Raw genomic sequence first — 24,043 nt, 5'->3', positions numbered from 1 at the left:
TTACTGCTGTCTAAGCTAATCTTCATTTTTTTTTCATAACCTCTGCTTTGCTAGTTACCAGTTTTTATCCTCCTTTTTTACTTTTAAACCACACACGGACACACATCCCATCCCACCCCACCCCACCGGAGTAGATCATGAGCACCTTATTCCCTCTGATGAGTAGGTAGTCCATTCACATCAAGGTAACAATTTGAACATGACTTCCCACAATTTTCCCATAATATTGAGTCTTTACTGTTTAAAATAGATATATGGACATGTTTACTTAAATTTGTTTTTTAAAGCATACTCTGTTTTTTAAAAATGTTAAAAGGTGAACTGAATCTTGACTAGGTTCTGATAATTTTAGAGCTTAACCTACCAGTACTTGATTTTGATAAGTTTCCTTACGTAAGAAAAACCAAGCACCTGCTTCGGTATGCAAAGGAAGATAAATTTCAGTCATCACTTAAAAACATCCTCTCTTTCTCCCTCACCACATTGTTTTAGAATCACTATATTTAAAACATTAAGATTACAATATAGCAACTTACTTGGGTTGGTACAAGTACTGGAGGATATGCTAGTTTATGATGTCTGTACATCCAAAATGAAAACAATACGATCACCGCAATTCCCATTATAGGCACCAACGAGTAAAGCAGGGTATTGAACAAGGGTGGTTTAGGTGTAACAGGATTGGAAGTGGCTGAAGAACAAAAGTTACAATTAATCTTCTGTGATTACAGATTTTAACAAGCGCATCCAATGTCTAAACTTGATTATTAAGTTCTAAAAGAAACCCACACATTTATTAAGTAGCAGAATACAGTGGTGGAACCTAATTCAACGTAACAGAGTTTAATAGCCAGATACAGATTTTAAAGATTTATCAGAGATTTTCAAAAGCATGTAAATTCAAGTTCAATTGAAAGGACTTATGTTCCTAAATTCCTTTGTTGCTTTTGAAAAATCTTCCTCTTATCCATCATAAACTGTTTAATATTCATGCAATTCCTAAAATAAATCCTCAAAACTGCCATTCCAAGAAAAATAAATTCACACAGCGGATGCTCAAACTTTGGGAACTATATCACAAGGCACCATTTTACAGAGTTCATTTAAATCACCAATTTTAAATCACGATATAAATCAGCAAATAGGAAATCTTAAATTTATATTAATTGTAATCTTCTTTTGCATTTGTACTTTTTAGTTGTTTTCCTAAAGAAAAGTGGATGCTCATTAGTTACTAACCATTAAAAAACACATTGACTTGAATGAAATAAAGCCTTTACACTGTGATGCTTCTCTTTGCTAATCTATATACATTTATTTAAGCAATTATATAGCTTAAGATGCATGCGTTCAGATTCTTAGTTTTTCCTTTTTTTAAAAACCTTAAATAAAATAAGTTAGTCACCTTTTTCTATCAAATGATTAATTGACTTGTGATTTGTTTCAAGCTCCATTTGCATGGAAATTGGAAACAATTAAAAATGCACAAAAACAGCATTTTAAAAAAATTAAATAAAACTATCTTAAATATGCTGGATGTTTAAGAAAAAAGTTTAACATGTTTTGCATTTAAAATCCAACTACTTTATTATACATAGGAATTATCATCTGTAATAAGTTAACTGAACTGACTTTCTGGTCACTGAAAGCCTGTATACCCTAGCACTTCCTTTGGTGTCATTTAAGTAACTAAGGAGTGTGGAAAAGCATGTGACCTCCACAAGTTCAATGGTTTGACTTTCTTTAAAACTTCCTCAGCAAAACATGTACTGCTTAATATTTTATGATTTAATTTGCATTATCTTTTTACAAAAGTATTTATTGATTTTGCTTTTCCATACAAACATCACGCTCCAGGAACAAAAAATTATAAATGTATAATTACCTTCTGTAACATGCAGCATAGTGTTAACATGCATTTGCAAAAACCCATTTAATCAACCTTAAACTATAAAACTGAGGAAATCAATACTTTTGAACTCATGGGGAAGAACAATGCAGACTAGATAGGGTCAGGCAGCATGGAAGCAGAGGCAAAAAGGCGAGGAAGGAGGCTTGAATGGGCTGTTGAGCCTTCAGATGTTCCCTAGCTAAATGTTTTTTTTTAATATAGCAAAGATTTCCTCAAATTCACGTCACTGATCCGGGTGACAGAAAATACCCTTTCTTTGTCCGGTAGGTCTGAATACCATTGTCCTACTGAGCACATTCATTTACTTTTCCACCTCTGTAAAATCATTTGCTTTGTAATCATGACTTCTCTCAAGTACACGAATGCTGTGCCAATGAGACCAAAATTTGCAGCAAAATATTCTAATATGCAGTTCTCAAACTATGTTTGACTGCTAACTCCGAAAATAATTTTAATTCTAATGTCAACTTATTTCTATAGAAAGGGGACATTCCCATAGCCTGCGCAGAATTGCACCCCATCTACCATAGCGCCAGCATGTATCCAAAGGGAAAAATAATCTTCTATAGTCTTTGCCATACTCAATTCATTCTAAATAATTTTCTTCTTGAATTAAACAAGCGTAAATCTACAGAAGCACATTTTGCATTGTGTAGTAAAATGGACCACTGTAATGTCTTTAAACGATGATCTAGCTCTTTATCCCAGGATTTACTAGTAACTTCAAGATGAAGTCTTCTGTTTTCAAAAAGGCATACATGGATGACATGGGTCTGGGGAGTTTGTAGAGTATTTCTACTATATTTTGTACTTGGGGGAGCAGGGGGACAGTGCAGTGAGTCACTAGTGGCAGTACCAAAGTGATAGCTCAATTAATTTTTTGGCTGTATATCCTGCTATATTGCTGTGGTTAGGAGGTCGTACTGTTTTAGGACCTGGAATGGAACTAACCCCCCTCCCCACTCCACAAAAGAAAAGACACATCCCAACCACCAAGTGAGAGAGGAATAATTTAAATGAATAGATATTAAGTTTAGTCTTTAACTTGGTTGTCATAATTTCAAACTTAATTTGAAATATTTAAAAGCAAAAAATGTAAATAAATGTTTTTAAAATAATTACTTATCCACCCACTCACTCTACGGATAACCCATAAAACAGCACTAGTGTTCACGTAGATGAAAGCAGATCATCTCACTCTTTTAATGGATGCTTTTGCAGGGTGTGTGTGGTGGGGTGGTGGGGGTGCGGGGGAGTTGTATATAAATTAAAAAAAAAAAACAACAACATTTTACTATACTTTTCAAATTGATATAGTCGTTAGGGAGACCTAGTAGTGTTTAACAGGTTAGGTGCCTTAGTTGGAAGGCATGGAAAAATAGCCTGGCAAATTTTTGAAGTTATTACTTAAAAACATCATGCACTGTTTTTTTTTTGTTTTGTTTGTGGCTAAACAGATTTCCAGACAGTTTTCTTAGTAGCCTTTTGCGTGTTCTTTTCAGCAGACTTCCAGGTTTTTGGTTTTTTTTTTAAAATTACAAGTGTGCCCAGCAATGACAATGAGTGCCTTTAATAATCTACAACATTAAACAGACCAAAGAAGGTAAATACCGACTCCAGGGTATACACCTGTAAGGCAGTACTTGCACAGGTTGGGTGTGCTATGGCATCATGGCCAGTTCAAACACAACCAATTGCATTTACTTACACCTAAAATGAGATTTAAAATAATGGATTTTTGTTTAGATTTTCAAAAAAATATGAATTAGCCTTCCTGATCAGATTTTTCTGAACAGGTTGCCAAGGATAGATTCCCCCTCCTAGCTTAGAATAGTTTTATCAATTTGAATGTTTTGTTCCAAAACACGGACCTTTCATTTCAAGCTGAAAAAAAGTTAATTGCCCAGATCAAAATGATTTAAACTAATACAACCAACTCTGAAACCACTACAGTTACTAAAAAAACCTCTTCCACATGTATGTTTGGAAAAGGGGAAACAGAAGCGATCCAGAATATTTTGGAAAAGTCTTCTCTCCTAAACATATAGAAACTGTATTCTGAACAATACTGCAAAACCATTTCTTTAGAATGTTAAACCAACTTACGCTGTGTTACTTCCATCTCTGGAAAATAGAAAAAACGTTCATTACACATGTTGCCTTCACAGCAACAGAAGAACACATCAGGGCTGTCTTTCTTTTCTATACAATCAGTCCTGTAAGAGAGCACCAGAAAAGTCATTTTTGTTCATTTAAAACCGACTTCCTTTGTACAAGAGCAAATAATTGCATAATTAGATACAAATTTAACCTTGGAAATGAACTTTTGAAAATTGTGATCCACCAGACTAAGATGGCGTTCTCAATTTAGCATAGTATTCTGATGAGAAAATATATTTCAATACAGATCTACTTCCATTTGCAGAAATATAGCATTGATGAACCTTGATGACAGAGATATTCTTCCTAACCTTGCAAGTTGCAAACATGCTAGCATCCCAAGAAAGCCACCAGCAAGCTGGGTTTCAAAAATTCCTCTTGCAAGGGGAGGGACTGGTTTGGGGGAGGTTTTAACAATCCATGAACCCAATTTAAATGGGGCATAATAAATAAAATGAGTACTTTGAATGCCTTGAGTTTATCCACGAAACCCTCAGTGAGAGGCTTATGGGGGAAACACCCTTTAAAAGGAAAAATACAGGCAATTTCTGTGCAGCCAAACATTAACTTTGCCCAGAGCCAGAGCTTATTGCAGTAACAATCTACACTATGACACATCAAAAGACGTGCCATAAATTGGTGAGGAAAAACCACCAGAAAAAACCCCTAAGAACTCAGGAGAAGAAAGGTAAGACAACGGAAGTTGTCTCTATACCAGAGAACAAAAAATAGTGAAGAATTCTAGAAAGAGTTTGAATCTGTCGGAGAAATCGGTGAAGGCTGCTGTTTTATATACAAATATAAGATTTGCTTATTATAATTGCAATTTACTGTTTCTGCCATAATGCAGTCATTGCTTGATATTCTTTGACTGGCACTATTTGGCGTTTGGTATACCATAAGCTTAAAAGTTTAATGAACTGCAATAGTCCTTCACCAACTAATAAAGTTATATACAACAGATATTATAATGTTTCAATTACAACACGGTATTCAGAAATCTTGTATTCTGATAATAAATATAAGTGATGTCCTGGCACAAAGACAAAAAAGAATTATTTGTTTACCGAAATGCACTAGATAATATTGATCTATTACCATAAGCAATGGTTATTTAACAACCAGAGTGAAATTTTCTAAAATTTATAAAGTTTTAATATCTTGATGATTTTGTTCACTAAATGCTGTGTATAGTATGCTACAAAGAAAAAAAGATTAGCATTCTCTCCTACTTCTTCACCCTTTTTTCTGTGTTTATTATATTTAAAGACACTTCCTTAGTTCCCTTTATTTCTCTAGAAAATTTAGGGCTTATCAACATCCGTGGAATTGCACCAGTTAACTTGAGCTTGTCTACACTTGAAAGTTAATTTGGATCAAGGTACAGTGTGAATCTGCAGTGCAACAGCTATTCCTGAATAACTCCATGTTTAGAAAAGCCCTTAAGATTGACTCATCTGTTGAAAAAAGACTAACCGGTACAAAAACCGTGAACATTCACATGGGGTAATTTAAACCTGTCTTAAAAGAAAAAGCCACTCTTACACTGAGAGGAGATTATTCACCTGGGGATGTAACAGTTTAACTATGCTAGTGCAATTTTGTTTACTCACAAAGTCTTACTCCTCCTTCTCTTCAACTTTTCACTGCTCCCACACCCTTTGACTTCTCCTTCCAAAATCTTTTTTCATCTTCATAGGTAGCTTTGAGTGAGGCATTTCCAAGCACTCTTGAAAATTTCTAGCTCTGCTCTCATTTGTAATCAGTGCCAAAATTCTCATGGATTTCCAGTGAGTATTAGGCCAACAATAAGCACTGCAGAAAATCCCTCCTTAAAGTTTTAAAATTTGATAGTAATATCATTAAATCTCAAATTGTAAACCTACCCCTCCCTCACCCCTGGAAAAGGAACATAGTTTAACTACCTCCCCGCGATGGTTGAAATACAGTTCTATAATACTGTACACAGCCGTTAACAAGGTTTCATAAAAACTGCCTTTTTCTCTTCAGCACAGCAACACTTCAGTCAGACAGGGGAAACTACTCTATACATGCTTTGCTACCTCCTGAGGAACTCGCAAATCAGAATTACAACTTTTCCTTAAACTGCATTTTACTGACAAACTTAAAGCTATAAAACCTCTTTATGAGGTAAGAGGACTATAATGAATATCACTTTCCTCCACTGATACAAGGAAAGTTGAACTTTTTTTTTTTTTTTTTTTTTTTTTTTACACAAAGATATGAAGATTTGTAAGTTACTTTTTTTTTTTTTATTAAAAGGTTTTGTTCAAGCTTTTTGGAAACATTTTAGTAATGTGAATACAATACTATAAATTTAATACATTCTTTTCTTCCTTCTCCTTCATCTCCCAACACTGGTATAAAGACAAATTTTGTAGTTTCAAAAGAATTCTTCAGAGTACAGTGATCAATTAGACTGTTGTAATCTTTAGCATTTGGCCTAGGACCCAACCAATGCCTACTGATATCCCAATACAACTATGTTGTGTGTGTTATTGCTTACACATGTCTGTGACTAGCAATCAGCTACACAAAATAGGCCAGGATTTCAGAAATTATGAACACACTGAAGCTGCCACCAGCCTCAGTGGGAGCTTCTAGGTGCTCAGAAATTTTGACAATCAAGTAATATATTGACATGTCTGAATAATGCTTTAGGGTCCAGTGAGAGCTGGACTTCTAAGTAAATGCTTTTAAAATTCTACCCCAGGAGTATAACTTAGGCACTAGTTTGAATACTTTACTTTAAATCATTCAATAATAAGCAGCACTTTTAAAATAAACTTTAAGGGACTAGAAGGGAAAATTTAAAAAATATGAATGCTTAAAGTTTGTCACTTCAATGGAAGATGGAAGTGTTCAGCCTCTCTGAAAATATGTCCAACTACAGTACAAGCTGGGTTATCTGGCACTTTATCAACTGGAAAGCTCTATAAACCAGTATTTCTGATCTTCATTGAAAAGTCTGGTTTATAGTCCGGTTGGTGTTGGGCCAGGAGGCTCCCTACCTCGCTCCTCGGAAGCGGCGACATGTCCCTGCTGCTCCTAGGTGGAGGAACGGCCACAAGGGGTTCACAGTGTGGGAGGGGGTGCAGGACACGGGCTCTGAGAGGGCGTTTGAGTGCAGAAGGGGACTCTGGGCAGGTGCGCGGGAGAGGGTGGGGGGTGCCAGATCCGGGTGGCACTCACTTCAGGCGGCTCCCTGCAAGCAGTGACCAGTCCCTGCTGCTTCTAGGCAGACGCATGGCTAGGTGGCTGTGTGTGCTGCCCTGGGGCAATGCCTGGGGGTAGAGGTGTGGCTAGGTAGAAATTCCCGGAACCAGTGCTCAGGGCAGGAGCGGAGACAGCACACAGAGCCACCTAGTTGCGCTTCTGCCTAGGAGCAGCAGGGACAAGTCACCACTTGTGGGAAGCCACTCCAGGTGAGCACCCCGCACTCCTTCCCACACCCGAGCACCCTCCCGCACCCAAACTCCCTCCCAGAGGCCATGCCCTGTGCCCTAACCCCCAGCCCTGAACCCCTCCCACACCCAAACTCCCTCCCACTTAGTTAACAGGAATTTTTTTTTTTTTTAAACACTTACTGGCACCCTCCATTCTTCCAACATGCCAGATAAAGTATTTAACTACAGTAAAAGCTTTGTTAACAAATTTAAGTGGGAACTGTAGGCACCTAAAATCCAAAAATTCTGGCTTATAATAAATATAGTGAACAACGTATTGTTTGGGATCCTGCAATGTGTCTCCTAACTAGCCACTTTTTTGGTAAACGTAGTTTAAAGCATTATACATAAGATAGTTAAAATTTTCTCACCTATCGTAACAGTTGATATCATCCAGCCAACAACCTTGTTTCACAATATCAATTGATCCAGAAATATTCTTCCATGTAGCGAAGCAGTGTCGTCTTTTATCTTTATCACCATAACAAGGTTCAATGCCACTGCGATTTGTTTTATCCTTTTCCCAATTAGCATTATAGTAGATGCATTCCTGTGTTTCCGATCTGCCTAGTATGGCACCTATTTGGAATTAAAAATAATTTAATGTTAAACCACTGGATTCTGAAGGCTGAAGCACATTTGAACATTAAAAATCAGGCTCCATATAAGTTCCTTATATTGATTCCATTATTAATATTCAAGTTCTATTCTCATTAATTGTTTTTATATTTAAAGTTAGCATGCATTCTGAACAGGTGCTGAAACAAAACAATAGCTAAAACAAATGGTCTTCTGTTAAATTTCATTATATAGCCTGAACGCATAGCTTGTCAAGATTTGTAGAAAGGCTGGATAATATTTCTTACCAAATAAGGGACAAATTTTGGCACAGCTTCTCATTACATGGCTGTAACCAAAGCTTTTATTGGCTAAAGGACAGAGCTTAGTCAGTAAGTATTAGTCAAATAATGGTGGTCTTAAATTCCAAAGCAGCATTAGTTAGCAGAATTTACCCAGTTTTCAAAGGCTGCCTCACTTCTTTGTCTTATGTTGTGTTGCATCACATGTAAAGAAAATGACGGCAATTCATTTAATCTTAAAATTATTCAAATCAAGCTAAGACCAAATGGCTATTCAGTTTCACCCACACCCCCTCTCTGAGGTAGTCAACTTTAACACTGACCACTAAATGCAGACAGACACTTCACAATGAGCACCCTTTACATCATTCTGCTCTGTCAAGGGAGGGATTAAAGAAGAGGTGGGCAAACTATGACCCTCCTGCCCAGCCCCTGAGCTCCTGGCCCGGAAGGCTAGTCCCTGGCCCCTCCAATGTTGTTCCCCCTCCCCTGCAGCCTCAGCGCACCAAGCCGCTGGCGCAAAGCTCTGGGTGGCCGGGCGACGCAGTTGCAGAACCACAGCCTGACCTGGTGCTCCAGGCAGCGCGGTAAGGGGGCAGGGGGTATGTAGATACGGGTCGGGGCGGTCAGAGGGCAGGGAACAGGAGGGTGTCAAGAAGGAGAGGAGGAGTTGGATGGGGTGGCGGGGGAAGTCAGGGGACAGGGAGAAGGGGTGGTTGGATGGGGCAGGAGTTCCGGGGGTCAAGTCAGGAATGGGGGGGGGGTTGGATGGAGTGGCAGGGGGCAGTCAGGGGTGGGAGTTCCAGGGGTGGTCAGGGAGCGGGATGGTGGTGGTGGGGTAGGAGTCCCGGAGGAGGGGGGGGCGGCATCAGTGGGCGAGAAGCGGGGGGGAGGGGGGCGGGGAGGGTTGGATAGGAGGCGGGGGCCGGGCCAGGCCTGGCTGTTTGAGGAGACACAGCTTCTCCTAACCAGCCCTCCATGCGATTTTGGAAATCTGATGTGGCCCTCAGGCCAAAAAAGTTTGCCCACCCCTGGATTAAAGTATAGGTACTTTAGGCTTTTGCCTAAAATCACCCCCTCCATCTCCTAGGGTCATGTGATTACTTCATTAGCTCAGCTCTTAAAAAAAGTTTCTAACCCTTGCAGTTGTGAAGAAAAGCTTGAAAAAATAACCCAACTAATGGCACAGAGTTCACCTACATTTGAGCTAAGAGGTATGCTTCCTAGCACATGTAGATGTCCCCATGCTAGTTCTGCTCCAGCAAGCACACTAAAAATAGCAGTATAGCCATGGTAGCACAGGCAGCAGCTCAGGCTAGCTGCCTAAGTATGTACCCAGGGGTTGCAGGCTGATGTTTAACTAAGTTTTCAAGATACTGTTAAACTCTTAGACAGGAACCTTACATGGCTTGAATGTGGGTAGGATTCCCATCTCTTTGTCTGTTTACAGGAAATTAAATACCAGAAATGGGTGGCAAAGGGTTGGCTTTGGGGGCAAAGTCAAATAAGCTGTTTAGGAAATAATTTTCAGTGTGACCCAGACAAATCTAAAGTTTCCAGAGGTCAAACTTCCTGATAATCTTAAAAAATCGCAACCAACAGTTTTCACCTCAGATGTGAAGCTATGCTTGCCTCTTATGAATCAAAAGGTACTATTCTCCATATGTGGTTAACCTTGTTCCTTCAAAATAATGGTCTTGTTATATTGTAAACCTTAAAAAGAGGTGAAATGCTTATACATAAAATCAAAGAACGCATGACTAGGTCTTCTAAGTTTATAGGAACTATAAAGGTTTTGTTTGGTTTCCTTTCCAAATGATTGTCACACTCCAGAAATGTAGATTACATAGCACAAGGGGGAAAGACTATTTAAAGCTGGTCTATGCTAATCATTTACAAGACTGCATGCATGTTGTGTTCAGTACTTGCCTGAAACATCTGTGGTAGTTACCCTTATGTAAATAATCAACAATTCATAGTTGAATTAATTTACCCAGAACCACAATCTATTGATTGGTTGAGATCTGAGAAATACTGTCCAAGATAGAAACAGAACTGAAAAGAATATAAGAGGTAAATAAATAAGCTAGAGCTTTCTGGACTCAAAAAGAGGTTATCCTAATTATATTACTTTCCAGTACTGGTCTATTACACTTACCAAATGGGCAAATCTAATTTGTTGGATTTCAGCTTTAAGAAAAAACTAACTAACTGGTACCTCAGCAAGTTAATGCAATTGATCCTCAGTTCACGCCTACCCTTACCCAACAATAACTGTTGATGAGAGGTTGAAGGGGAACGAACACACACACACACACACACACACACACACACACTTAAAAAGAGCCATATCTCTCAGCACGTTTCCTGTGCCTCCTCATGCTTTTTGCGTGAAGGCATAAGCGGCCACAACCCTCTCTCAGTTCCCTAACCAGTCAAAGTCCAGAGGAGATGAGAACTCCAAAAACCACAGATGAAAGTTGGGTTGAAGGGTCCATCCACCCTGAAAGAATAATAGTTACTGAAGGGTAAGAAACCCCTCTCACTGAGTGAGAGAGAGTTTGGATTCCACTGTAGGTGACCGGCAAGCAGTATCCCCTCAGGATGGTGAGAGTGAGGAGTTTTGGCAGCATCAGTTGAACAATGATTAAAATATTTTCTTCCACTGGTTTTCAGTCAGCTTCCAGTGCAGTTTAAGAGCCTTAGTCCTAATTTTAAAGGTTTCAGAGTAGCAGCCTTATTAGTCTGTATTCGCAAAAAAGAAAAAGGAGTATTTGTGGCACCTTAGAGACTAACCAATTTATTTGAGCATGAGCTTTTGTGAGCTACAGCTCACTTCATCGGAAGATTTTAAAGTAACTAGTGCATGAATCCCCAGCTATATCCAAGACTCATTGATCTACTGAACACCAACCATTACAGCCACACTCAGGGACTATATATATATATATATATATATCTATCATCTCAAAGTCCACGATGAAACATGTGAAAGTTGGGAACAAAACAAACATTCTCTGTTCCATAGCTAGATCCTCTCACCAATCTTCCAGAAGAGATCAGGGAAATCTAGAGTCTATCTTTAGGAAATCCCGCAATGCCTTCTTCTTTGAAAAGGCCTGCCACCGTAAGTGACACAATTCAACCCCCGCACCCCCGCCCAAAAAACCCAACAACAAAAAACACCACATACCCCAAGCAGAGTTCTGACCCCAAAAAGGAGGACATGCTAGAGGCTCCATGAAGTTCACCATGGAATTTGCTATTGATTTTACATGGAAGGCACTCGGATACTATTGAGATGGGTGGCAGTATAAGACCGTAAGGTAATAATGTTTCAGAGCAAAAATGATGACAGTGATGGTAACAGAACCCAGATTTTTTTTTTTTTAACACCAAATTCCATGCTTTGTTTACTTTCATACACTGTGTAAAATGGGAACTAGAATCTTTTACATTCCCCTGAAACAGAATAAACTGAGCTTCATAAAGTAATTACTCTCAAATGATCTGACTATTAAGTGGACAAACAAGCATGATGAGAGCAAAAAATCCACAAATATTAGGAGCAATGACTCTCTGGATATAGTCTTCCTGAAGCAGAAATAAAAAAGCTAGCCTACCTAAGAGACCAGAAAGGAACTGATTGATTAGGTGTTTTGCTACATTCTTGAGGACTTCCTAGTACTGGTTGGTAGCTGCTGTTTTAGCATTCTGAGCTTATGAACTGTACATAAGTACTTAAAGTGGCAATTCTAATTCAGGTAGTTCCTGAGCATTACATAGGTATTTGGGGTATATTTTGTAGAGAAGATCTTCAAGGTTTAAAAGTTTTCTTTTAATTGAAGGCATTTCCCAGTCTTCAGATTAAATGAATAAATAAGAATTAGAGTAAAAACTTATCAACCTAAAAACCTAGTCACATAAAAGTACTCTAAAATAGAGGACCTTATCAACTCCTTTTCCATGCAATCACGTGCTGCCATGTGTGAAAATATCCAAAATTCTTTCAGCTTTCAACAGGATGTACTTCTTGAAACTAAGTTCCTTTTACCACCATTTGCAATTGTGTTAAACAAAAACATTACCAGACATTTCTCCTGTTTCATCATCAAATCAATCTGTACACCACAAGTTCCAACATAAATCACTAACAGATATTTCTCATGTTCAGTGTTAAAAAAATAAAATAAAATCTGAAAATGTGATTCACTTCCCTACACATACAAACTACAATATGACACACACAAGTGATGGACACTCTTATCACTCTCTCCAGACAGTCTCTGGAGAAGAAACTTGCACATGGGTGAACATTTCAGAATTTCATCATCTCTCACCCACCAACAGAAGGTGAATAGCAGCTTTTTACAGCCCAATCCCTACAATGGAAACAGAGTAGGAAGATGTGAGGAGTTAGACTGAATACTTCAGTGTGATCCTTACAGACACAGAAGATGAAAAATGAAGACATTATAAACTGATTTGGAGTGCACAGCACATGATTCAGACAAAATTCTCCAGCAACACAATAAGTATGCACTGTAGAAGAAACACTAGAGCTGATTATTAATGAATCAGTACAATATTCCTCTTTGCAAGACTGTGTGTGGAACATTTGTTTTACAAAACATCACCACAGATCTTTCTTGTAGAAGTTCAGAATTCAGATTTTAATTGTTTTAAATAAAAGTTATAAAGATGTTGAAACTACACTTTCAACATCTTTAATGTTAAAACAACACAAACATATAATTAACCAAGAAGTCCCCTCCAATATAAAATGCTGATTCAGGAAAACCCTATTTTGGATAGCACTTTGGCACATGCTTAAGTTCCACTCAAGTCAATAGGACTTATCATGCACTTAAGTGTCTTGAATAGAGATGGTCTTAAACATAGTCTAAACTGATTTCCTGATTTGGAGTCTTAAACTTGTGCAGAATCTTGCTGAAGCTAATGCTGTTAAATTCAGGATTATATTGCTTTGCTCATTCTGGTACCCTACGAATGTTTAAGAGAAATAGTAGCTCAACACTTCACAAAACAGACACTCCATATTAAGCCTCTCAGTGCTCGTCCTCAGTGGAAACCTGCACACCACCTTCAAAAGAGGAGCTTGAAAACTTAAATTCATAACGCTACTAGACACTAAAAACATGGACTCGACAGTGGGTTTTTTTGGCTCATTGCAGCAACTTGTAACAAACCCTGCCACCAACTAACCCTCCATCCTCTTAAGACTGCAGAGGTGTTAACTGCCCACATCATTTTAAGGGCTCTCCTATAAACATGTGAGCCCTTGATGTTTAATCTGTCCCAGCGTTTATTTACCTTGGACACTCATTTCCTTCTCCATACCTTGGGGAAAAAAAAAAAAAAGATGAAGCTTGAAAGCGTGTCCCTTCCACCAACAGAAGTTGGTCCAATAAAATATATTACTTCACCTACCTGGTCTCTCTGTTAGAGAAACAGTCATGCCAAATTGTGCTTAGCTATATAATATCTAGTTAGGATTATGATATTCCGTGCAACTCCATTAGGTACAACAAGGCTTGGCTTTACAGAGTTCAAGTCAAGGAAGAATTTGGCCTATCTGAAGAAAAAAAAGTTACTTTATTCAACCACTAGACTGTCTTTGTTTACTTAACCTTACAGGAGAGCCCTGAAATACAGTTTCAAACAAACAAACAAACCCACCCACACACACACCAATGAACAGCTTTTATGCTCTAATTTCAATGTGTTAATACCAGAAAAAATATTTTACCACGATTGTATGAAAATGAAAGCTTCCCAGGAAACTTAGATGTGTGTGGAGAGACGGAAAAAGTTCCACCTGATTCTCTCCCTCAAGAAAATTAGTCCAATTTTGATGTAATTTTTTTTTTTATTACACTGAGGTCCAAATTATTTTATCATTTTTCTGGGCTGACCAACTAGGCAAGTTATTTATTTCTCCTCTAATATGGAACACTTACACAGAAGTTCATGAATATACAGTGTTTCTCTACAAACAAAAGGCTTGGGAATTGAACTATTTACTAAAACCAGAGAAATACCAGCTTCCTGTTTACTGAGAGAGCATTAAGCTCTATCATATTACCCATCCCACACAAGTTTCTATTTCCCACTCATGGGGGAATTCGGCGCCACTGCGCATGTGCAGAATTCATGTATCAAGCAGAATATTTTTTTTTTCGCAGAAAATACATACTGCTCCAGAAGTGCTGCAGTTCTGTCTTTTGCCTACCAGAGGCCACTGTGATGCCAGAACAGCCAAAGGCATGAATGTAGCAGGCTGTTCTGGTGCCAGAGTGGCCTCTGGCGGGTAAAAGGCAGAACTGCAGCACCTCTGGGGCACAATGTATTTTCTGTGCTTGTGCAGTGGCACAGAATTCCCCCCAGGAGTAGATGCAGGGACAGGGCAGATGTGCCTGACTGAATGGGAGAGGCTTGTGATCAGCCAGGTTCTGCATGGGGGAGGCTCCCTATCCTGCCCCTCCCCACCAAAAAAACCAAAACCAAAACCAAAACAAAAAAACCGCTGTTCCATACTTCTTCCCCACCCCTGCACTCAACAACCCTTCAGGTTCACTCCAGGCTCCTTCCCTCTCCCTCAGTGCCTCTGTCAAGGTTCCTTCCCCACTCTGAACTCTAGGGTACAGATGTGGGGACCTGCATGAAAACCTCCTAAGCTTACTTTTACCAGCTTAGGTTAAAACTTCCCCAAGGTACAAATTATTTTACCCTTTGCCCTTGGACTTCCATTGCCACCACCAAACGTTTATCTGGGTTATTTATTAGGAAAGCGTTGTTTGGAAACATCTTTCCCCCCAAAATCCTCCCAACCCTTGCACCCCACTTCCTGGGGAAGGTTTGGTAAAAATCCTCACCAATTTGCATAGGTGACCACAGACCCAAACCCTTGGATCTTAAGAACAATGAAAAAGCATTCAGTTTCTGAAAAGAAGGATTTTAATAGAAGTAAAAAGTAAAAAAGAATCACCTCTGTAAAATCAGGATGGTAAATACCTTACAGGGTAATCAGACTCAAAACATAGAGAATCCCTCTAGGCAAAACCTTAAGTTACAAAAAGACACACAGATAGGAATATTCATTCTATTCAGCACAGCTTAATTTCTCAGCCATTTAAAGAAATCATAATCTAACGCATATCTACCTAGATTACTTACTAAATTCTAAGACTCCATTCCTGTTCTGTCCCCGGCAAAAGCATCACACAGACAGATACAGACCCTTTGTTTTTCTCCCTCCTCCCAGCTTTTGAAAGTATCTTGTCTCATCATTGGTCATTTTGGTCAGGTGCCAGCAAGATTATCCTAGCTTCTTAACCCTTTACAGGTGAAAGGATTTTTCCTCTGGCCAGGAGGGATTTTAAAGGTGTTTACCCTTCCTTTATATTTATGACAGCCTCCATTACCCCTGAAAGTCCCAAGCCTTTGCACTGCTTCTGATGGGTACAGGAAATACAGTTCTGTATTGCAATTTAAAAAAGAATTACTCTAAGTTCTATATTAATATGCCTAGTAAGGAATCTATTTGTCAAAAAAAAAAAAAATTAACAATACGGACCAAAAAAAGGTTCTGGTACATACATACTTGCTGATAGATACTTTGAAATAAATTACCAAAATAATTGAAACTGGCATGATTATATTGTGTTATTTCGACAAATAAAATACGAAGAATTTTGCAGAATTTTAAAATATTGTGTGCAGAATTTTTAATTTTTTTGCAGCAGAATTCCTCCATGTAGTAAACATTTCCCTAGAGACGTACAACAGAACCTCAAGACATCTGCTTGCAGCCTGATGTCCCACTGTTCAAAGACCTCTCCCCACCGACAAAACCTAACCCTCTTCACAGAGAGCTGTAGTATACAAACAACCTTTTTTTCTTCCTTTATGGTTCATGTAGAGGGGCTGTGCTGTAACAAAACAAATGAGAGAGCTGCTTATATCACAGTTCAGGTGTGGCAATCCAACAAGGCCAAAGCCTACGTTTTCTATATTTGCCCTACATGTGTGTTAAGAGGTTCAGTCACATCCCAGGGACAGAGTGCAAAGTGGTGGCACTAATGCATCACAACCACAATACAGAGGACAAACTTTCCTCCCATTTCAGCCGAAGAGCCTTGAAGAAACTGCTCCCAAGTTAACTTTTCCACCCAAACTAGGGCTCAAAGTAAGCCAACATATTATGTTTTGACACTTCTCTGGTGACCCTAGACTTTCCAGAGAGACTGGAAATAAAAGTTTCAATTCAAGCTCTTACATTGTTCCATGTACGAACAGATATAATGCTCCCTTCCTAAATCTGCAGGGGACAGCATCAGCCACATTCACTTCATTGAGATTAACAATACAAAACTTAATGCTGGCATTTCATTACTACAATTTTCTTGTTTGATCACTGAAGTAAAAATAGCCAGTTAAGTTTTTCTAGCATAGCTAGATATACAAGCTAAGATGCAGGCTGATACTCTGCACATTCAGTATGGCTCTCCACACACTGAGTCTCTTTTTTCTGGAATGCCAAAATAGTAAATGCTACAGACTTCAACATTATATGTAATAAATCCAAATAAATAACTTAATTCAGTATTAACGTTGCATGGTTCAACACTGAAAGCAGGCAGTACCAAAGTTCAGCACAAATGTGCAACCTTAACTCTCCCCCTTGTTTGAATGTATTTACAATAACCTTATCTAAATTAAATAGTCATTTATTTGTCTTAGCCATCTGTCGCATCTTGCCATACATATAGCTTGTAAGAGCTTTGGGGCAAGGATGGTCTCTCTCATTGTGTTTATATAGCATCTATCACAATGGGGCCCTGATCACTGATGGGATGTTGATGCTACTGCACTATGAACAGTGATCTATAACAATTTGATCCTACAAACTTCATATGTTGCATCTTGATATATATTTTTATCATTTTTATTCACACACTATTTTCACTGTTACAATGGTCTTGTATTAACAGTTTTTGACAATTCTAAATGTGAAGTTTTAATTTCACAAGACTATTCAATGTCTTAATGTTCAAATACTAATTCTGAGTACTGAATGTTCCTTCTTAAAATTGAGAATTTGCATCCTACTGATTTTAAAGTTAAATATATTTCTAAATAAGCAGCTAACCAAAACAAAAAAAAAAATTTTTTTTTAAGATGACAAAACTACATTTCCAACAGCAGTGCATTTAATGAAGCATCACCAAGAGAGAGAGTTTATATAGAGGGATAAAATAAAATTGTTTTGTTCTGCTGGTTGGGGGACATGGACTCCATTTTCAGTCCAGGTCTCTTGCTCCCCAAAATGGAGGTGGAATATGAATTCTACAGAAGCAGAACACCAAGCCCCAATTCAGAAAGGTAATCAGATGTTAACAATTGTATTTGTTTAGCTTCTTACACCATGTGCAGTGCTGCAGTATAACCTCTTTACCCTATTAAAGCCTGAAGGCAGTGCTCTTCAGTCATCCTCAACTACAGGAATAGGGGCTAGAAAATACAGTCTTGGTGGTACTGGAGGAAGTGACAGGCAAGTGGGTCAGTGGTATCAGAGCTCTGACAAAACAAACAAACAAACAAAAACCACCACAAGGATAGATTACCAAAATGAGGGGGAGAAACCAAAACATCAGAGACTGAACTAGAAGTCAAATATCTTTAGGCATAGTACCAGCACATAAGGAACAAAAAAATTATAATGGCAACATTTTGAACTAATTTTTTTGGTGAATTTAAGTGACTGTTTATTACAGTGAAGTTACACTTAAAGTATCTAAACAGAGCTGAATGTTCAACTCAAGGTTTTTGGGAGGCAGAAGACTATTTTTTGCTGCTTGCTGAACATGTAAAACATAAAAGCTCTCCTAAATAACAGTTTTTACTAGGACAATTGCCCTCACACATACATAAATATAATAAAATATATATAAAATCAGAGTTAAGAATTTTCTGAGGTTAAAAATGGAACATGATAAATGTAGTACAACTGTTTTAATTAAGGATCAAAGCTGTAACAGAATGCAGACAGACAGTCTAGACTGTCTACTTCAGAAAGCCTCTGAAGCATATAAAACAACATCTGCAAAGAACATTAATCACATTTTAGTCCACAATCACCTCCTAAATCAAGAGAAACAACTTTTACTTAAAACACTGTATGTACATATGATAAGCCAATTTTTTAAATAAAAAGGTATGCTTAAGTTACTGTAATCAATGACCAATAATTATCTATGCAGACTCAAAAAAGGCTAAAATATAGTTAAATTTAAAATATGCTTAATGGAACATTTAAATCTGGAAAAAGTAGTTCCCTTTGGAGATTAGGGGGTTGGAGCAAGAGATCCACTGAAAGCTACTACATAACCATTTTTGCATTGGTCCTATAGTACAAGAATTGTTTTGTCATCATAAAAAACAGATTTACTCTCGTGAAAATAGAACACTCATATCATATAATGCAGTATGCAGCAATAGTATGGAAAAATGCACAGGTTCAATGCTCCTTTTTCCAGGCAATGTCTCTATTAAAGAGACCTCAGAATCCAGATAGCTTACCTTTAGCCAAGATGGATTGATTTTAATCGTGTTTTCCATCTGCACTTTTTAGTTATTTTCCTAAAGAAATATTGATTCTCATTCACTAGTAACCGCTAAAACACAATTTGCAACTAAACATAGCCTTTACATTAAATACTATGCTTCTTTTTGCAAACCACAAGGGCTACCTTTATTTAGCAATTATACAGCAGATCTCAAAGAAAAGTAAAGAACCTGAATAAATGTATTATGGTAACTGATGTATTTCTTATTTACCAGATGTAATTTTTAAAATGCTGTCTTTGTGCATTTTCAATATGAATACAAATAGAACTTGACACAAATCATGAGTTTAAAAATTACTTAAATAAGACTATCTTAAGAGTGCAGATACATAAGAAATCAAAATATTTTGAATTTAAAGACAATTAATTTATTGAACAAAAGGAAGTATTACCTGTAGCTAGTAAATTGAACTGATGGTGTCAAAAAAAAAAAAAAAAAAAGTCCTTCAAGATTTAAGAATGAGCCTCAAGTACACAACAATAGTTCTGGACCAGTAACAGGTGCAAGGGCCAATTCTGAAGCCAATGGTGCTAGAAACAGAGCAGCTTATCGATGCTTGTCTGAAAATTTCCTTTTATTCATCAGAAAGGCCCACAAATTAATCATGTAACTTCAGCTTGTTTGCAGCACAGAGGGACAGAATCACATCTGTCCACTATTAGCATGGTGGGAGTAACCTACCCACTGCAGAACCCCTTAGATTGACTAATTCCATACCTGCTGCCACAGATATAGATTCATAGTTTAAGGCCAGAAAGAACCATTACAATAATCTAATGTGACCTCCTATACAACAGTCCAAAGAACCTTACCCATCAATTTTTGCATCAAGCCTACAACTTCTGTTGGAGCTATAGCCTATCTAATTTTATAAAGATATGCAGTCTTAACACTGCAGGTAATAGAGAACTGCCACATACCTAAGTAAGCTGTTCAAATGGTTAATTACGCTCACTGTTAAAAAAAATTGCACATTATTTCTAGTCTAAATTTGTCTAGCTTTGGCTTCCAGTTATTGAATCTCATCATGCCTTTTTCTTCAAGATTAAGCAAACCATATACTATCAAGAATCTATCATATACAGGTACTTTTAGCAGTATTCAAGTCAAATCTTAACCTTCTCTTAGATAAAGTGAATAGAGACTAAATAAGTTTAAGACATTCCCATATGTCATATAATTTTTGTAACTTTTTTCTGAACTCTTTATAGTTTGTCAGCATCCTTTTTGAAGTGTAGATATTGAAACTGGACACCCTATTTTAGTAGCAACCACACTAGTGCCCTATACAGACATTCTACCAACTCGCTACTCCTAGTTAATATTCCCATTAACTAGGGAATCCATCCTCTGAGCTACAATATCACAGCGGGAGATCATGTTCAACTGATTTACTGTCTTTTTCTGAGTCACTTTTTTCGGGTGTAAACCCCTAATTTTACTAGTCTGCCCTACGTTGTTTGTTCATATTATATAAACAAACAGCCTTGCATTTGGCAGTATTAAAATTCATGTTTAAATGAGCCACTGTACAAAGTGATCCATGTTGGTTTGTGTAGTTGGCCTGGCCACATCATTATTTACTACTCCACCAATTTGTATACTTTTTATATTTTCTTCCCTATCACTGATTAAGATGTTAAAAAGCACTGGGTCAAGAACAGATTTCTATGGGACCTCACTGCAAATACCCCCTTTAGATGAAAATTCCCTATTTTACAATTACTTGTTTTCATCTTTGGAAAAAATGGCCTTTTAAAGCATGTGTATATGTATATTGCTGACAATATATTCTGTTTTCACATAGCAAGTGAAATGAGATTTTTATTATTTGCAGCTAGGCAGCCATCAATTTCTCTTTATCAAGAAGAGGTCTAACAGAATAACTAACACACAAAGTAACATATACTTTAGAAACTCCAACTTTAATCTAGACATTAAAACATTTTTTTTTTAAAAGGACTTAGTTTCGTTCTTCTAAAAAGTACAACTAAACAAGATAGCATATGTTCTCCAACAGAGCTATCAATCTTTGTCTCACTTCTTAAAATGTTGCCCCAGCAAAGAGTAGGGGCAGAGGGGACAGATGTGGACTTTCCTACTGGAATTTTTCAGGTAAGCAAGAGAAACACATTTTTTTTTTGTGCAGGAAAGTACACATACCCACAATGGCATTTTAAGAAACATGTGTAGGCAAGAACAATTAGATACCAATATTACATGGGCAGCTACCAGATTTCCATATATTTACGCTACTTTAACACTTTCATTTATAAAAAGATTCTTGCTACTTTTTTTCAGAAGCTCTAACACCTAATTGCCTTGAAATAGACCCATAAAATATTTTAAAATTTTATTAATATAAAACATATCTAACTCTTATATAGTGCTTTTCATCACTAGCTCTCAAAACACTTTACAAAAGGGATAGTCATAACATTTTCTCCCCCTTACAGATGGTGAAAAGGAAAGGATAGTGCAGTGAAGTGACTTGCCCAACATCACTCAAGAGGTCAATGGCAGAGCCAGGAATAGAACCCAGGTCTCCCTAGTCCCATTCTAGTGCTCCATCCACAAGACTACACTGCCTTTCAAATATGACAACATGAGAGCTTATGTGCAGTTTTCTTTGTCCTATGAAATTCCGTTCAGGAATAGAAGAGTTCTGAACTATTAAAGTCACCATTTTCCTTCTCACTTTAGGTCCTTATAATTTTGGCACTATGCTAAAGTCAACTGCACATGAAACTTAAAAAAGTAAGGGCCACCCCACAGCCAAAGCAGAGGTAGCAGCAAACTTCTGGGAATCACCACAAACACTTGTAGCATCAGGTTTGGGGGAGAGGAGAGAAGAGGAGGGGGACAGACTCCATTCCCACCCCAGCCCTGCCATATGGCCCCAAGACCTTATTCCTATTTCAGGAGATACAACATGGTGCAGGAGTCACCCAAGAAGGGAGGGTACTAGGCAGCAGTTAGAGGGAGTAGTGAACAAAGAAAAAAGCCGACCTCTTCCTGGCAAGCACATGGGACTAGCAGCCAATTTCTCCTGCTGCCAGAATGTATATGCACAAGGAGCAGAAATAAGGTGGCACAGATAACCATAAAACAGCAGTTCCCAAACTTTTTGCCAACATGACCCAATTTTAATAATTTATTTCCTTCCCAGGACCCCAGCAGCAATGATGCTATTCTGATGAGCATAATGGTGTCCTTCATACAGTGTGACCTTGCACGTGGACCGTGTGTGATGTCATGCTGTGCATTCTCCACACAGCATGACCTTGTATGTATGGTGCATGCGAGGTCAAGCTGTGTGGAGAATCCCATTTTGTAAAGCAAAATGGCATCCCCGTGCAGTGTGACCTCATACATACCATGTGCATGAGGTCATGCTGTGTGGGACAAATTGGCATCCTCCACACCCTAGGGATTGCTGCAACCACCTTTGCCGATGCAGTCACAATCCAGTTTTGGAACCTCTGCTATAAAACTATCATTTCCTAACTTATGATGCTTACCTTTGCAACCTAAATAACTCTTAATTTATGTTTAGTTATATAGAGACTTTACTCAGCTTTCTAAACATTACTACCTGCAGGATCCTTCTACCAAAGCATGCATCAAAAAGGACACCAAAATCTATCTTGTAGAATTTATTCCTACATAGATATCCTTCCCCACCAGCCGCCCTCCTTTTTACAATGGAGACTCTCTGCTCAGGATGTTACTGTTGCCTTTAGAGAATAAGCTCTGCCTCTTGAAAAGAGGGAAAAACCTCCAAAGGCCTCTAAGTTTTCAGATGGCTGGGTTGGAGCGTGAGGACTTTGAAGCCTTCTGGCCCTTTGAAGCCAGGAAATTGAGGATGAAGGGATCATCAAATCTTCAGAAGGATAATGTGAGGTCTACAGAGCTGTGTGTTTGGTGCTCAAAATCTAATTTGTTAGCTAGTCCCTCTAATGCAGTGGTTCTCAAAGCCGGTCTGCCGCTTGTTCAGGGAAAGCCCCTGGCGGGCCAGACCGGTTTGTTTACCTGCCGCATCCGCAGGTTCAGCCAATCGCGGCTCCTACTGGCCGCGGTTCGCCGCTCCAGGCTAATTGGGGCTGCTGGAAGGGCGGCCAGCACATCCCTTGGCCCGCGCCGCTTCCCGCAGCCCCCATTGGCCTGGAGTGGTGAACCGCGATCGGCCGAACCTGCGGACACGAGAGGTAAACAAACCGGTCCGGCCCTCCAGGGGCTTTCCCTGAACAAGCAGCAGACCAGCTTTGAGAACCACTGCTCTAATGGATACAACAGTATCACTATTCTTCACTTATCTGTAGAATAAGGACTTAACCCTGGGACATGGAAGCAACATTCTAGATATAGCAGAATTCTGAGACACTTCTCACCAAGGCAGAAGTTATTGGGGAGTGGGGAGGAAGGAAAAGGCAGAGGTGTACTTTGGTGACAGCATTTAGAATTAAGTTAACATTCCAAGGTTGAGTCCCGTCCTCCCCCATGCCTGCGAACCCAAGTTCTGGAAGATAGGAGAAATCAATGAAGCTGCTCTAAGGAAGTGTTGAATGTACTCATGGAAATAAATCTGCCTGCTGCTTGTAGACTTAGTGCTGCTTCCTGGCCCTTCCGTGCAGAAAAAAGCTAGTATTTATATTGATGAATTTGCAAGATATGATTGACCCTGGCCTTAGCTGGAAACGGACTCTCCTTGCATAGGACCCAGAGTAACACATACTAGCCAGCGAAGCTACTTGCTCCTTGAGCTCAAGTGTTAGAAGTTTTATATGATCCCAATTTCAAACTCTAACAATGGATCAAGGAGGCTGTTACTATACATGCACCCAAAAAAGAAAAGGAGGCAGCCTCCTTCCTTGAGGTTAAAACTTTGGCAGACTCTACCAGCTTACTTCTGTTCCTGGGGGAAGTCGGGTGGTAGAACATCCAGAACAGTGTCTTACAACACCTGTTAGGAAACCAGTGGGAGTTGGAGCAAT

General features: G+C 38.6%; 1 protein-coding gene across 3 annotated transcripts in view; it reads right to left on the bottom strand.

Moving 5' to 3' along the window:
• The window catches only part of ACVR2A (activin A receptor type 2A), a 110,022-nt gene that overhangs the window by 50,044 nt on the left and 35,935 nt on the right, over positions 1–24,043 (bottom strand). For all 3 annotated transcript variants that reach the window (XM_074967311.1, XM_074967313.1, XM_074967314.1), the window contains 3 exons: positions 7,911–8,118; positions 4,019–4,128; positions 537–691 (listed from right to left, as the gene is read on the bottom strand). In XM_074967311.1, coding sequence (XP_074823412.1) covers positions 537–691; positions 4,019–4,128; positions 7,911–8,118 — 473 coding nt within the window. The remainder of the gene's footprint in view (positions 1–536; positions 692–4,018; positions 4,129–7,910; positions 8,119–24,043) is intronic.

This window comes from Natator depressus, chromosome 11 (assembly GCF_965152275.1).
Source record: "Natator depressus isolate rNatDep1 chromosome 11, rNatDep2.hap1, whole genome shotgun sequence".
Lineage (NCBI taxonomy): Eukaryota > Metazoa > Chordata > Testudines > Cheloniidae > Natator > Natator depressus.
This window is presented reverse-complemented; position numbering and strand designations above follow the sequence as displayed.